The sequence below is a fragment of the Sceloporus occidentalis genome, unplaced genomic scaffold (assembly GCF_023333645.1).
Source record: "Sceloporus occidentalis isolate IW3139 unplaced genomic scaffold, rSceOcc1.0.p SCAF_9, whole genome shotgun sequence".
Taxonomy (NCBI): Eukaryota; Metazoa; Chordata; class Lepidosauria; order Squamata; family Phrynosomatidae; genus Sceloporus; species Sceloporus occidentalis.
The window spans coordinates 42,065,978-42,080,817 of NW_028316989.1; the positions used below are offsets into that span (position 1 = coordinate 42,065,978).

Below are 14,840 nucleotides of genomic sequence, written 5' to 3' on the forward strand. Positions count from 1 at the left end.
TCAGGTCTGACTAAGCACAACTCCCTCCCACAGCTTCTGACCCCACAATAGGAAGGCAGGGATTATAATATAGGAAGCAAAATAAGCAGAGGAGGGGAAGAGTTAACAACAACAAATAAGTGTATTACACACATACCGTGCAGAATCTTCACAAGCTAAAGCTGAATCCATCAGCAAGTGGCCACATCACAGTTCTGGGTACCATTATTATACAAATGAGTACATATCAACTTTTAACTTATCTAATACAAAGGAATGTACAAGGAAGAGAGAAAGGAGTATCAAGAATATCGGAAATGGCCATATACACCTGGGCAGATTAACTGTCCATCCAGCTCCAGATTGTGTACTCTGATCAGCAGCGGCTTCAGGGTTAAAGCTATTACATTTTCTAAGGGACACAGTTTCTAAGAGAAGGTTGGAAATTGTTTATAGAGTATGCGAGTAACAAAGGGGAAGGGTGACAATATCAGGTTTGAAAGCCTAAATTGAATCATTCAGTATTTTAAGAAGTCAGATCACAATTATTTATTCAATACTCAAATTATGTTCATTACTTTAGTTTGGGTAGCCTTAGATGAAGTAAAAAATGAACTCACTATAACTGTTTACCAAACAATTGAAAGTCACAAATATCCCTAGTGTTTTGTGTTGTCTTTTGTATTGTGTTAGTTGTGCAGTTTTATTTAGTTTAGATAGATTAGTTTGGATTTGAATGGGATGTTGTTGGTGGGTGGGTTGGTAATGTTTGTGCCCTTCTGTGTAGTTTTGTGCTTTTTAAATTATGTATTAATAAAAGTAGTTTTAAAAAAGAAATCTCTCCAAACCAACTGAACTACAGAAGAGGCAACATCTATACAAAATGTAGGCCTGTGACTACAACACCTGTCACTTTTCCCCCTCCTGTATGACATGTTAAACATCTGGTTTATGATGAACCCAGTGGAGCTTTGAAAGCTTGCATTATGAGTTTTGTGCATTGTAGTTGGCCAATAAAGGTATTGTCCTTTTATGGATTTTGGATTTCTTATTTTGCTGTATGGCCAGTACAGTTACCATTGAATATGTTGTTACTGCGTGTCTTCAAGTAGTTTCTGACTTACGGTGATGCTAAGTCAAACTTACCAGAGAGGCTTTCTTGGCAATATTTGTTCAGAGGGGTTTGCCTTTGCCTTCCTCTGAGGCTGAGAGAGTGTGAGAGAGAGTTCAAAAAGGACATTGAGAAACTGGAGCGTGTCCAAAGGAGGGCGACTATAATGGTGAAAGGTCTGGAAACCATGCCCTATGAGGAACGCCTTAGGGAGCTGGGTATGTTTAGCCTGGAGAAAAGAAGGTTAAGAGGTGATATGATAGCCCTGTTTAAATATTTGAAGGGATGTCATATTGAGGAGGGAGCAAGCTTGTTTTCTGCTGCTCCAGAGACTAGGACCCGGAGCAATGGATGCAAGCTGCAGGAAAAGAGATTCCACCTCAACATTAGGAGGAACTTCTTGACAGTAAGGGCTGTTTGACAGTGGAACACACTTCCTCGGAGTGTAGTGGAGTCTCCCTCCTTGGAGGTCTTCAAATGGAGGCTGGATGGCCATCTGTCGGGGATGCTTTGATCTGGATTTCCTGCATGGCAGGGGGTTGGACTGGATGGCCCTTGCGGTCTCTTCCAACTCTATGATTCTATGACTTGCCCAAGGTCACCCAAGGGCTTTCCACAGCCAAATGAAGATTAGAAACCTGGTTCCGTAGTCCAACAATCAGCCACTATACCATGCCGCCTCTTTGTATAGCTGTTACAGACAAGTATTTATCTAAACCAGGGCTCCCTAACTATGTAGTCACTGACTGGAAAGAACAGTTTATCCAGGGAGAAGGGGGAAGCTACAAAAACAGCCACCTTAGCAAAGCGGCAGCCACAGATGAAAACGTGCGTGTAAAACAAGAGCATTCCTGCCTAAAATCACAATGGCAAAAATAGACTGTGAATCTCTGAAAGGTCAGCGGGAAGCTGGGGTTGGACAGGCCAAAGAAGACTGGCAGAGGATCCAGGTTCATAGGTCTGAGAAACCACAGAGTTTTTAGGAAGCCAGTCTTATCAGGCCTGGATCCAGACAGTTATCGTATGTTTCTTATGGTGGGCAGGGGGCATATAGTTATTCTTCCGAAAGTGGAAATGAATCAATTGAAAAAGAAGACAAAATTCTCCATAAAATTTGCATGTGACAACTTGTACGTATAGATGGAAGCTTATAAAGATTCCATACTATCAACCTATATGCCCTGCAATTCTGCCAGCCTCTGTAAGTATGGATCATTTGACGGCTGACCTAGTTCCCCTGTTTTCCCTCTTCCTGTGAACAAAAGCTGAAGCTGAACATTTCTGAATGGGTATGGTATGTCTTGACTTTATTCCTTGTTACGGAACGTAAAGTGCCAGCAGAGTTTATTCTTGAATCCAGTAACAATGATTTTATTTATATACTTTGCACTTACATCTGTAAGGATACAGCACAGCAAGATCCGCATCATAAGTAAAGAAATATGAGCATGTCTGCACCCACCCACCATCAGAAAATGAGCTGGATTTGAGGAATGATTGTTTCCTGCTGTGATTCAGCCCAGGGACATGTTTTCAATGCCGAGACTTAACTGTGTAATGTATTAGTGAGAACTATCAAAGAAAATCTCTGTTCCATTCCTCCTTCTGCCCAGTTTTCCATTTCTCTCACACAATGGGTGATCACTGCATATGCTAAGTTCTCACCGGATTGTTTTGGGGTTTCCTTCCACTTTCCCCCCCCCCCCCCCAAAAAAAAAAGAGATGGTTTACACTTCTGCAAACCACACAGTTTTCCTAAGCATACTTCACTTAACAAAGCCTCTGACAAGCAAGCTCTCTCTCTCTCTCGCTCGCTTTTTCTACAAAGTCTATTTATGTCTTCGCAGCCCCCCCCCCCCCCTTTTCCTCATCAGCTGTAGAGCTGGAAGGTTTTTAGTAACATCAGCTAAAAACTGATATAAGAGGGCTGGAGAAACGCAGGTTTTCAGTGTCAGGGTGCAGCAGCATGCCTGCAGCAAAGAAAGCAATGAAGCTCAAGGTAGAAATCATATTGTAGCTGTGCCTGTTTATAACAGGCAAGGTAAACAGCAGCTGCCTCCAGTATGCCTTACTCTGCATGCATGGCATGCAAAAGGAAGAGAATAGATAAGCCTGCCTTACTGGTCCCTTCAGAATGTTATCTTTTTTTTAAGAGTACAGATTTATAAGCTTAGTTACCAAGATGGAAATCATAAGAAAGATGGAGACTGAGGAAAGAAAAAAAATGACACCGGATGCATTTTGGAAGAAGCTTTCAAATAGACTCTGGTAGGCTGAAAATGTTTTTGTTTACTTGTGCAAGCCTAACTTGTTTCAATTGGTTGTTTGGTTGTTTCATTTCACATGTGCATGTTATTAGTTTTGGGCAAAAAGCTTTTGAGTTCTAGTATTGACAGGAAGGAGGATGAACACTGTTCTACATATTTTGTCTACATAACTTCGTATTATTGTTATCACTTAACACTTTTATACCTTCCCCACCCTTGAGATTCTCACCTTCTCTCCTTGCGAAAGAGGTTAAGCTGAAAAATACAGTGACTGCCTCCATCCTCTAATGGTGCAATTGGTTCTTCCTAGCTAACTGCACAACTTTCCATTCATCTCTGTTGAAATATTAACAATTTCATTCTTAAATTTATGTCCACTGCATCACTTTTCAGAGGGAATAAATTAAACCATCAGCTTTAGTGCTTTTCTTTCTGTGTCATGTTATCTTACTGGTCTGGGTCCCAGAACAGATTTTGAAAGTTACCTTTGTGTTACTGTGTTAAACAGTAACCTGTTTCTTTGCATCTATAGGCTTGTTAGGAAGAATTGTGCTCAACAGATACAGAATACTTTCGATCCTCCTGAAAAATCACTTGGTGCCAGACCTCTGAGATAGGCATGTCTGACCTAGGACATTTTGCTGCTTAAGGCAAAAAACAAGATACCCTCCTTCCCAATTTCACATACAGATGCTAACTGGGCAAGCAACTGGACTTTATTAAAACACTAGCAACAGGACAGAGCTTTTTATCACACCTGAAGGCAAGAGACTAGTTTTAGGGGAGGGAGAGCAGACAGAAGGGGTTTTTTTTTGGGGGGGGGGTACTCAGGAATGAATAGCTACCAGTGCCGTACCCTCAGAATCTGCCACCTGAGCTAGTTGTTTCTGTGTGTCTTATGGTTGGACCAGCCCTGTAAATGAGAGAGAAGGAGAACTTCTGTTGAGAAGCCAATTTCTATCCATTTCTTATGCTTTTCATCAACCGTCAGGGGCCTGAAGCAAAATTTTCCAGCTGGAGACAAGCTGCAGCTTCTACCAGGACCAGATTATTTAAGATCTACCACACCCACACAAGGTCCTGGAAAGAAGCCATGCCTCCATTTGCCTGGGCGTGTGCTGTACATCAATTCACAACAGCAACTGCCATGCTGTCAGTGAACAGAGCAGGAGGAAGGGAAAGACTTGTGAGGAGGACACCAAGTTCCAGGAGCCTACCCACACTGCTACAACACGGGCAATGACTAGCCAAGTCTCAAGCAAAGGAGACAGAACAGGAAGCTGGAGGAGAATTTGGAAATGAATCTTGTTCTCAGCGGAGATACAGTTGATGACAAGCCTCATCTAACCTGCTAATACTAAGAAGGGAGATAGATTCTAGCACCTATAGGGTGAGGCACAGCCTGGCACAGTCAGTTCAGTGTGCTTAAGGGAGACAGGATATAGGACTTGACATAATGTGTTATAAATAACAGTGATACCTATGACACTTTACTTCTTGTCTCCCTTTTTTTTGCTAATGGGGGCTTTAGATATCTGGGCAAGTCATGAACTCTCAGCCTCAGGTTGAGAATGCCCCTTACTTAGCTTGTGCATGAATCCAGCACTAGCTGCAGGTATTGCCCATCCCTGAGCCAAAGGATCTCAGGTAGTATTGCTGGGGTGGGATCTGGCCTCTCGATAGCTCCTGCCATCACAATAATGTATACTAGGTTAGGGAGACCACAGATGACTCAGTATAAGGTAACTTCCATGGTGTTGCAAACTCCAGGCTAACAATTACATATACAAAACCTTTCATCAAATGGCATTATTATTTACATATGGGATGGAATAAGGGTGTTCAGCCTGTTTGGAACAGAGATCCAACCCCATACAAAAACCAATGTGTTAAAGTGTATAGGCTACTGTGCTACATGGGAGACCCAAATCAGACCTTTAGCTTAGCCAGAGAAATTTTCAGGAGGCCTCAGGAAAGATGTTAAATGCCCCCTGACATGAATCATGTCACATCAAGGTTCTGGTGTGGGGAAGCAGGATTAATTGTGTATCCTCTTGCCAGGGAATTTTGACACACCAAGCTGTCGTCTGTAGTAGTGCCTCTTGGACTGGGCTGGCCCTACAGCCTCCTGTTTTTGGTTATGGGGTTACTAGGATAAAGAGGCAGCTCATTTTACACAGAGAGAAACCACAATCTGTGTGAGAAGGAAGCCAAATGTCATTGCATTCTCAGATTCCTGGCTCAGTTCACATTGAGTCTGTCCTTTTCCGGGCAAACACAGCAGAGACGCTCTTGACAATGCTGCGGATCCCATTGCCTTTCTTGAGAGCCAGCTTGGCTTCACAGATGCGTTCCGCCAGACCATGAAAGACCATGACAGCCCCATGATAGGCCTCTGCAGCAGACACTTCATAGAACTCACAGTCCATAGAGAGGGCAAGGAGGCGGCCTTCCTCGCTGGAAACTGCTCGCCGATGGTGGAGGTCCCTCTTGTTACCCACAATGACAATGGGCACTTTCTCCTGGCTTGGGCCTTCCTTAGCTGCCTTGATGACTTGAATCTTGGGCTGGACACTGTTGAAGCTGGCTCGGTCACAAATGCTATAAACCAGGACAAAGCCATCGGCCCACTGAATGCGCTTATCCTCAGAGGAGCTCTCCTCCACCCGCTCCTGAGAAAGGAAACAAGTGAAGCTTCAATTTTTAGTTGACAAATTAGCAAGAAACAAAGAACATTTTAATCCATTAAACAGGTGTTGCAGCCATTCAGTTAGTTGGATGGAATGTTTAAACATTTTAAAATTGTTTCTTTGCAACCAAAGCCTTCATAAAAACGGCAGGCGGCAAACTCAGTCTTAAAAAGAATACTTGATCTTGTGGGAGAAAGAGGCTTCTCCTCAGATGACACTTAACTCTTCCTGCAAAACATGTAGGCAGAGACAGCTGGTGGATTCCCTGCCATGTGGGTGAATCCACTCTGGATTTTACCATGACATTTCCTGCAGCTGATTGAAGCTGAATGGTAGCTCTGCCATTGTGTGTGTGCCTTCAAGTCATTTCTGACTTATGGTGACCCTAAGGCAAACTTATCATGGGGTTTTCTAAGCAAGATTTATTCAGAGGAGCTTTGCTATTGCAAACTGAGAGAGTGTGACTCACCTAAGGTCACCCAGTGGGTTTCATGACTGAGGTGGGATTTGAACCCTGGCCTCCAGAATCATAGCCCAACACTCACACCACTATGCCATACTGGCTCTGCCATTGCTGGACTCTAATTCCCCACCGGCAGCACTCCTTTTCAGACCAAAGTGGCTGCCTGCAGGAGAAGTAGCAGTAAAATCCTGAGTGGATTCAAGTGGGTCTAAAACTGGGGTCAAAAATCTGCAATTTTATAGATGTGTTTTATTTTTATCCATGTAAATCTACAAGCAGATGTTGCCTGCTGCACTCAACATAATATATGAATAAAAGTATCCTATTTGTTTATACTTGTGAACACACTGCAAAATTTTAGTAAACCCCCAAAAACTGGGTTGATTTATCCATGGGACCACCTAAGTACTGTACCTTCATTCTGCAACCTTTCTTATATGCCCCTACATTTTACCCTCAGTTTATCTACAGATTATATCTAAATCCATAATTCATGTCCAAAAACCTGCCCTCACCGTATACATGAAATCGACCTATCTATGATATGTACAGCAATTAAATTTCTTAATGAAATGCGGGTGAAAATTTCCTGACAGAGAGATAGGCAGGCAAACATAGTGTTACTATAGTTAGTATTGGACTGGGACAGGGGTTCTAGTTTCTAGTCCTCACTGAGCCATGAAATTCACTGGGTGATCTTAGGCCAATTCTGCTCTTTTAACCTGGCCTACGTCATGGGTTGTTATGAGGATAAAGTGAATAGGTAAGCCATTTACACCAGTTTAATCTCATTGTAGAAAAGGCACGATATACAATTACCTAATAAATAAATATTAAGAGACAGATGAGATATCGATTTTGAAGATGCCACTAGGTATTCAGTGGACAGCTGGAAACACCTAAAGAGGCAATGGGATTTGGCATGGAGCTTTGGAAACTTTTACATTCTTCAAAATCTTCTGGAACTAATTGAGACAAATTAAATCTCCCTCCCTCCTTCTATCTCATTTTTTAAAATACCTGTTTCACTTTACTTTTTTTTTAACTTTAAAAAATGGAAAAGGACAGGAGGTGGAAGGGGGATTATTTCATCAGGAACATTTTTTTCTTTCATCTAAAGACAAAATATAAATACTGGAAATTAGATAATTAAGTGTGATAAGTGTGGGAAAGCTCTCTCACCTGTGAGCAAGGAAAGTCCCAGATGTGGAAGAGGATCTCTCTGCCTTCTATTGCCAAAGTGTGGGTGTAGATAGACTCTGGGTGGGAAAAAGCAGAAGGCTGTAGTTGCCAGAAAGCCACTCCCAAGGGATTTATCCCATTTATCTCACTCCCTTTCCAGCCTGGCACTCCTCCCTAGGTATTCAGACACTAGCAGACCCACAAAGCAGGAAACATAAAATGAGTATTTGATGCAGACCACCAAGACACCTGGGCTCATGCCCAGATCATAGGAAAATAACTTTTTAGGATTACAACTCTCTGAACACACCCCTCAGCCCACTGACTTTTCCAGTTAGGAATCCTGAGGGTTGTAGCCGAAAGACATAGCGTTCTGCTCATGCTTTGTTTGCACAAATCTCAGAGCCTAGCCATGAGTTTCAAGGGCTCTTCTCCAGTTTTCAGGGAAGGGGACAGAATCTCAGGATGAGAGTGTGCTGGGCAAAAAAGGTTTCATTTATTTGAATGGTGTATTCTGTGTACCATTGTGTTTGCTCCTTAATGATATCACCAGGACCTGCCTGTCTCCTATGACATTGCAAGGGTACATCTGAAGACCTTAGGTTTCATGCCTGAAATTTCAAGTCCTGGGATACTTCTGACCTGGCAACTCTATTTCTTGGGGTCCCCCTCCCAATGCTGGCCCACCATTATGTGGATCTCAGCGCCTCTCTGGGCTTCATTTTTTGCACTGATTTTTTTAAAAAGAGGGTTGTTCTTTTCTGTACATCTATAATCCTCAGGATTCCCCTGCACATAGCAATACCTTGCTCATACTTCTTGGTGGCCCTGTGTACACTCCATCTGAATTCAATATTAGAGAGAGATGATATACTAATGATCCAATGCTTGTCCACTTGGAATTTGGAACCGCTGATTTTGGCACAGCATGCCTTGACCTTTGCTATAGCTATGCTAGTGGTTTCTCCCAGTAAATGCATAAAGTTAACACAACAGCGGTCCTTGAACAAAAAGGAAGAATGGAAAGAGAAACATCAAAATTGGAGTCCATCAGAAGTGGGTTCAACATAGACAATGGTTTCCTGGCACACTACATACATTATAACACTAGCTAAACTCCCCCCCGCCCCAAGCCTCATGCAGACTCTCTTATCGTCTTTTTGACTCCCATGCTGCATCCTGATACTCATTCATATGATTATCTACTAACTTTGGCTTTATGCAACATCCTTGCCTTGTCTCCCAACAGCCATAGTTAAAACTGAACTTGTCAGCTCATCTCCACATCGACCAAGTTTTGCATTCCTATGAGCATTTTCACACAGAGACTGATATATAGGTCAGTCCACTCCATCAAATGAATGTGATCAAGTAGGCTCAAGCCTACGAAAGTACATGCTACCAACTTCTATCTTTCACATTAAAGGCCACATTAAACAGCTCCAAGGCTGTCTGTGGTCCAAAGCACATTTACTTTGAAGCATCCTGCACTAAAATCAATGGACTGACTTCTGAGAAGACAAGCGTAGGATTAGTAGCATATCATCTTCCTCTAATGTTGAATTCAGATGGTGAGCACTGACAGGCATACCACTCAGGGGCACTGTGCCCTCAAGATAATTACTATCACACAAACTGTCAGAGCTTATGTCAGTTAGCTAAGCAGTAAGTGAGTCAAATGAAAAAGAAAAAAAAGTATCTGTGAAGTTCAGTATTGTCAATAATAACTCCCATCACTTTTCAAATCCTTAGCCAGCCCCAAATCTTCTGCTCTCTTAGGGTTTGCATCACTCCCCTCCCTACCTGCTGCTACCTCAGTGCCTCTAAGCACCCCTCAGAAAATACATGCTTCTAGTCTCTTCCATGTTGGAGCCTTCCAGAATGGATTACAACTCCTATAATCTTCCGCTTGCTGGCAGCAGGGTGATGGAAGTTGCAGTCCAACAAGTTGAAAGGTGAGGGATGAAGGCTGTGCTACATTCTCCATCTTCCTTCAGTTCCTTCCTCAAAACCCACCTTTTCCGTGAACCTTTCAACTTAAATCATTTGCCTTCAAGTGGAGTGAATCCTGTAACTACACGTCCTCATATGATTTGCTTGTTATTATCTTTGTCTCTCTTCATTTCCATCTTTCCTCCCCACCTCTTTTGTATGCTTCCATTGCCAAAACCTAATTTGTAAGCCCCTTGGGGCAGGGAGCTGACTTTTCTTTTTAACTACCTTATTCTGTAAAGCATAACACCCAGAGAATTGAAGATGCTGAATAAAATAAAATAAAAGTAGCACTCTCCAGGGATTCATACCAGTACCAAGAACTGATTTTCATAATATTAACATCATGATGTTTGGCAAGCTCATCAATGAGGAAACCACACTGTGAGTGTACAGCTTTGCACGCTGGTAGCCCTTAAACTGATTTGACATTTGCCTCCTTGCCACTAAAATCTGCCACCTTTGCCCCAAATCAGTTCTTGCAATGGGGACTTTTCTGCTTCACTGGCTCATCCAGTTTCCGAAAGGTGGACAGCAAGAGAACAGCAAGTACCACGTGAAGGTAAAAATAACACTCACCCATATCTCCATATTCCCCAATGAACCTCCTGGTTAGAAAGCGCACTGTTAAAGCTGTGAAAAAGAGTGGGAGTTGTAAGTGTTATATATGACAAATCTGGAGTGCAGAGGACTTGGCTATTTTCTCTTCTCAGCATGAGAGATGTGATCAACAACAACAACAAGCCCTGTAGGAAAATTCATAATTTCTAAATATGAACATTCTCAAAATAGCTCTTTTACATTTTTAAAAACCAAGAACATAATCTTGCAGTTCCATCATTACATGTCCATCCATGAACATGTGCTCACATTTCAATGAAGCATATTTGCCAAGAGTTTTAGGTTGCAGTCCTATGCATGTTTACTAAGTCCCATTCGATTCAATGTGGCTTCCTCAATGGTACATGTGAAGGCGAGAATCTAGCCCTTCTTGTTATGTGCTGTCAAATTAGCTTACGTGAATGCAAATGATAGACCTCCTTCAGGAATGAGAGATCTCCAAACACACACTGTTTCCATGTTATCCAATATTAATAACCCTGCTCAGGTCTTGCAAGTTCAGGGCCATTCCTTCCTTCACTGGATTCTACTGACTCTTTTTCTACTACCATCACCTTTACCAGGCATTACCATCCTAAATCCAGCCTTACTTGGGAGTAAATTCAATTGCATATGTGTGATATCATTCTGTGGGATGCATAAACTAGAGCTATTGATTTGCTAGTAATGTCTCAGCCAATCCTGCATTGATACTGTATCCAGTCTTTGTAGTGAAACTATCTACAAGATTATAATGGAATTATAATATATGAATACAATAGCTGTTCATTAGGTCAGTTTTATGCAATTAAGGTTGCAATCCTTTTTTGAATAGTTGCAAACCTCATTAAACTTAGTGGGCTTTACTTTACAAGCTGTTAGTTCTAGTAGAAATGTGTGTTGCTAGGTGTCTGCAAACCCATTATGTCTTTCTTTTTTTAAAAGTCATTTGAGAGTAATTTGAATGGCATAGATAACTCCACGATTTCTTTCCTCTGTATTGTATCATTTAAGAAATGAAATTATTATGTTAGCAATTTCTTTAAAGCTGTATAATTTGTCTTACTCAGAGATATCAGAGGGGCTTTCTACACGGACATTTGGGACGTCCTCCGGACGTCCCATTTTAAAAAAGGGGCGTCTCTTTTAGACGCCCCATGGTCTAGTACGGACTCCGTCCGTACAAGATGGCGGCGCCCCTTCTACATGGGCGCCGCCATCTTTACGCATCGGACGCACAGCGTCCAGACGCGTCGCGCCGCTGCTGACGTAGCGAGCGCGCCCCTGGCGCCTCGCTACGTCGCAAACGCGACGCAAAAAGAAGCTCCATTTTGGAGCTTCTTTTTTCGGTCCGCGCGGGAGTCGGGCCGTTTGAAGGCTCCGGCTCCCCCGCGGACCTTCTGGCGGCGGTGCCAGACCGCTGCAAAGCGGCGGTCTGTACCCCGCCAGAGTTTCATTCCTACATATCTGTGGTTTTTGTCCCTAAGGAGCTGGATAAGTGTGTCTTTTGGTTACATGTGCCCAATTTAAGTTTACATATAGATCCAGTTTAAAATCTCTGGCTTTTGTCAATGAGAGAATATTTTCCACAGCTCAAGAGAAAAAGCAGGAGTTTTTAAACTGGACCTGTGTGGCAATTTAACTTGGGCATATTCATATCCTATGCTTTTGTGCACAAGCAACCATTGCTAAAACTGGACCTGCAACTTCATTTCCATACACAAAGGATTTGTAATTTGAACTGACATCCTCACATATCAATGGCAGATATATACTCTACTCATGTATAAGTCTAGAAATTTAGGTCAAAAAATTGACCCAAAAACCCCTGAGTTGACATATGCATAGGTCAATCTAAGTACAGTAAGTATCTTAACTCTTATTTAAAAGAAGGAATCATATTCTGGTAAAAAGCAATATAATATGTGAAGCACCAACCCCCTTTGCTCTCTCATCCATCCAGTCTTAAGAGTAAACACAAAGAAGCTCTTTGACATTGTTTTGCTTCGCTTCATCCTTTAGATTGTTTGCTAAGTGCCTCTAAATTTTACCCTTGACTTATCCATGGGTCATAGCAAAATCCATCATTTTGGCCCCAAAACTTGCCCTCGACTTATACATGAGGTTAATTTATAGTCGAGTATATACGTTATGTCCTTGCCTGGCTCCCACTCCAAGAAATGCATCTGAGGAAGCAGACTGAAGTCCATGAAAGCTCATGCTGCCAATTTATTTCCTTCTGTTAGTCTCAAAGGTGCTACAAGATATCTCTACATATTAAATTGGGCATCCAAAAGAGTCATTTATTCAGCTCCTGGGGGGAGAAAAACAGATGTGTAGGAATGAAACTGATATCTCTGATAGCAAGACATGCTTTCTAGTTTGGGCTCATCTTACCAGACTTTACTCCTAGTTGCAAAAAACTTACCGGATTTCCCCACACAGTCTGCTCCAAGTACCACCACGTTGGCTTCCATCTTCAGCGGCGGAGGAGTGGGTGCCTCGGCCACAGTCTGGTGGTCTGGGGTGAAGCTGGCACTTCTGCGCAGAGGGATTCGGAGCACCATTGGGAAATCTGTCTTGGTCCAGTCCGTCAGCCCCTGGATTGATGTCTCTGTGCTAGTTCTCTTTGCTCAGTCGGAGCCAGAATGACACTCCTTTCCACTCGGAGGAACTGTAGGAGTACTTTGCATGGATCATACCATTCCTAATGAGCTGGAAGGGGTTTCATTCCCAGGAGCTACTAACTGAATACCATATATACTCGACTATAAGTCGACCTCATGTATAAGTCAAGGGCAGGTTTTGGGGCCAAAATTATGGATTTTTGATATGACTCATGGATAAGTCTATACATATACATACACATATATATACACTATACATACATAGCAGCTGAGCTGGTACAATGAAAGCACAGCACTACCTTCCAGTGTTTGAAAGACATTTTTATCCTCAAAAAGTCTCATTGCATGAAGATTCCTGTCCCAAACACATGTATTATTTTAGAGATGTTTTAATTTTGTGATACTGATGTTTCAGACCGTACGCCGTTTGGCAGATTTTTTATTGTCGCTTCGTACTGATTTCTACTAATGTAAAGCGCTGTGTAAATCTTGCAGCGCCCTATAAATAAATGTTAATATAATATAATATAATATTTATTTATAGAATTATACAAAGGATGTAAAGCACGGAGTAAAGGGAAACGATGCTAAAGAGCTTTAAAAATGTTGCCAGGCGTAAATGTTTGCACTCACCTTAAAGGCTGGATGGATGAGATAGTAGAGAGGGTCGATGCTTCTTTTAGGTTTTCCCAGAAGAGATTAAGTTGTCTCCTTTTTTGATAAGAATTAAAGTACAGTATTTATATTGATCCATGGATAAAGTCGACCCAGGTTTTTTGAGTCACTTATTTGGCTAAAATTTCTAGGCTTATACATGTATGAGTATATACAGTGCTATTGAAAACCTACCAGGCTAGTTTTATCCACAATGAAATTAAAAATACTATAAATAATAATAATAATAATAATAATAATAATAAATTATCTTAAAAAGGAAAAGAAATCTCACAATCAAACTCTAAGCACTCAACAAATGGGAGAATTCTCGATGGACCTCTTGTGCTCCATAGATAGATGTTCTCCTAGACTTTCCACATATATCATAAGAACTTGGCACTGATTTTGTTACATGCAAAGAGTTACTTTTGTGTTTAGTTTCTTTCCTTACAGACACCCCTTTAATGGCCAGGGATCCAGGCTGGGGAATTCTGGGAAGGGTTGTTTCTTGGAGCACTAGAGCAAAACAAACCAGTCTGACACCTCTTTAACAAACTACTCTTCCCAGAATGCCCTAGCCTGGAGCCATGGCAGTTAAAGGGGTGTCAAACCAGATTGTTTTGCTCTGGTACCCCAACAAACTACCCTTCCCAGAATGCCCTAGCCTGGAGCCCTGGCAATTAAAAGGGGTGTTAAACCAGACCAAGGCTGGGGGATTCTGGGAAGGGTAGCTTTCTGTGGCCCCAGAGTAACATAATCTGGTTTGTCACCCCTTTACCAAAAATACTCTTCCCAGAATTCCCCAGTCTTGGTCCGGTTTGCCATGGCTCCAGGCTAGGGAATTCTGGGAAGGGCAGTTTGTTAAAAGGAATGCCAAACCGGAGTGTTTTGCTCTGCTTCCCCAACAAATTACCCTTACCAGAATCCCCCAGCCTGGGTCCTGTTTGACACCCCCTTTAATTGCCAGGGTTCCAGCCTAGGGCATTCTGGGAAGGGCAGTAACCAGATTGGTTTGCTCTGCTACCACAGCTTCCCAGAATTCAGGGGGATTCTGGGAAAGGTAGTTTGTTGGGGGGGCAGCAGAGCAAAACAATCCGGTTTGACGCCCCCCTTTTAACAAACTACAGTTCCCAGAATTCCCTGCTGGCCTGGAGCCATGGCAGTTAAAGCGGTGTCAAAGCGGTTTATCTCTTCAGCCACAAGTGTTTCAATGCAGTCCTCCTCCCTCACAATGAAAGCCTGAAAGCCTGCCCTCAGGACTGAGGCATCCTC

General features: G+C 42.4%; 1 protein-coding gene across 2 annotated transcripts; it reads right to left on the reverse strand.

The window, feature by feature from the left end:
* Positions 1-2,220: 2,220 nt before the first annotated feature.
* Positions 2,221-14,839, reverse strand: LOC149307402 (ras-related and estrogen-regulated growth inhibitor-like protein A). Of its 2 annotated transcripts, XM_089539102.1 has the most exons (6): positions 14,799-14,839; positions 13,545-13,622; positions 12,713-12,958; positions 10,264-10,317; positions 7,693-7,769; positions 2,221-6,029 (listed from the first exon to the last, which is right to left on the reverse strand). In XM_089539102.1, exons 3-6 carry the CDS (start codon positions 12,849-12,851, stop codon positions 5,604-5,606), a joined length of 696 nt encoding a protein of 231 aa, XP_089395228.1. In that variant the 5' UTR covers positions 12,852-12,958; positions 13,545-13,622; positions 14,799-14,839; the 3' UTR covers positions 2,221-5,603. The 2 variants fall into 2 exon arrangements, with proteins under 2 accessions (XP_089395228.1, XP_089395229.1); XM_089539103.1 differs by lacking the exons at positions 13,545-13,622; positions 14,799-14,839 and having other exon boundaries at positions 12,713-12,977.
* Position 14,840: the final 1 nt, after the last annotated feature.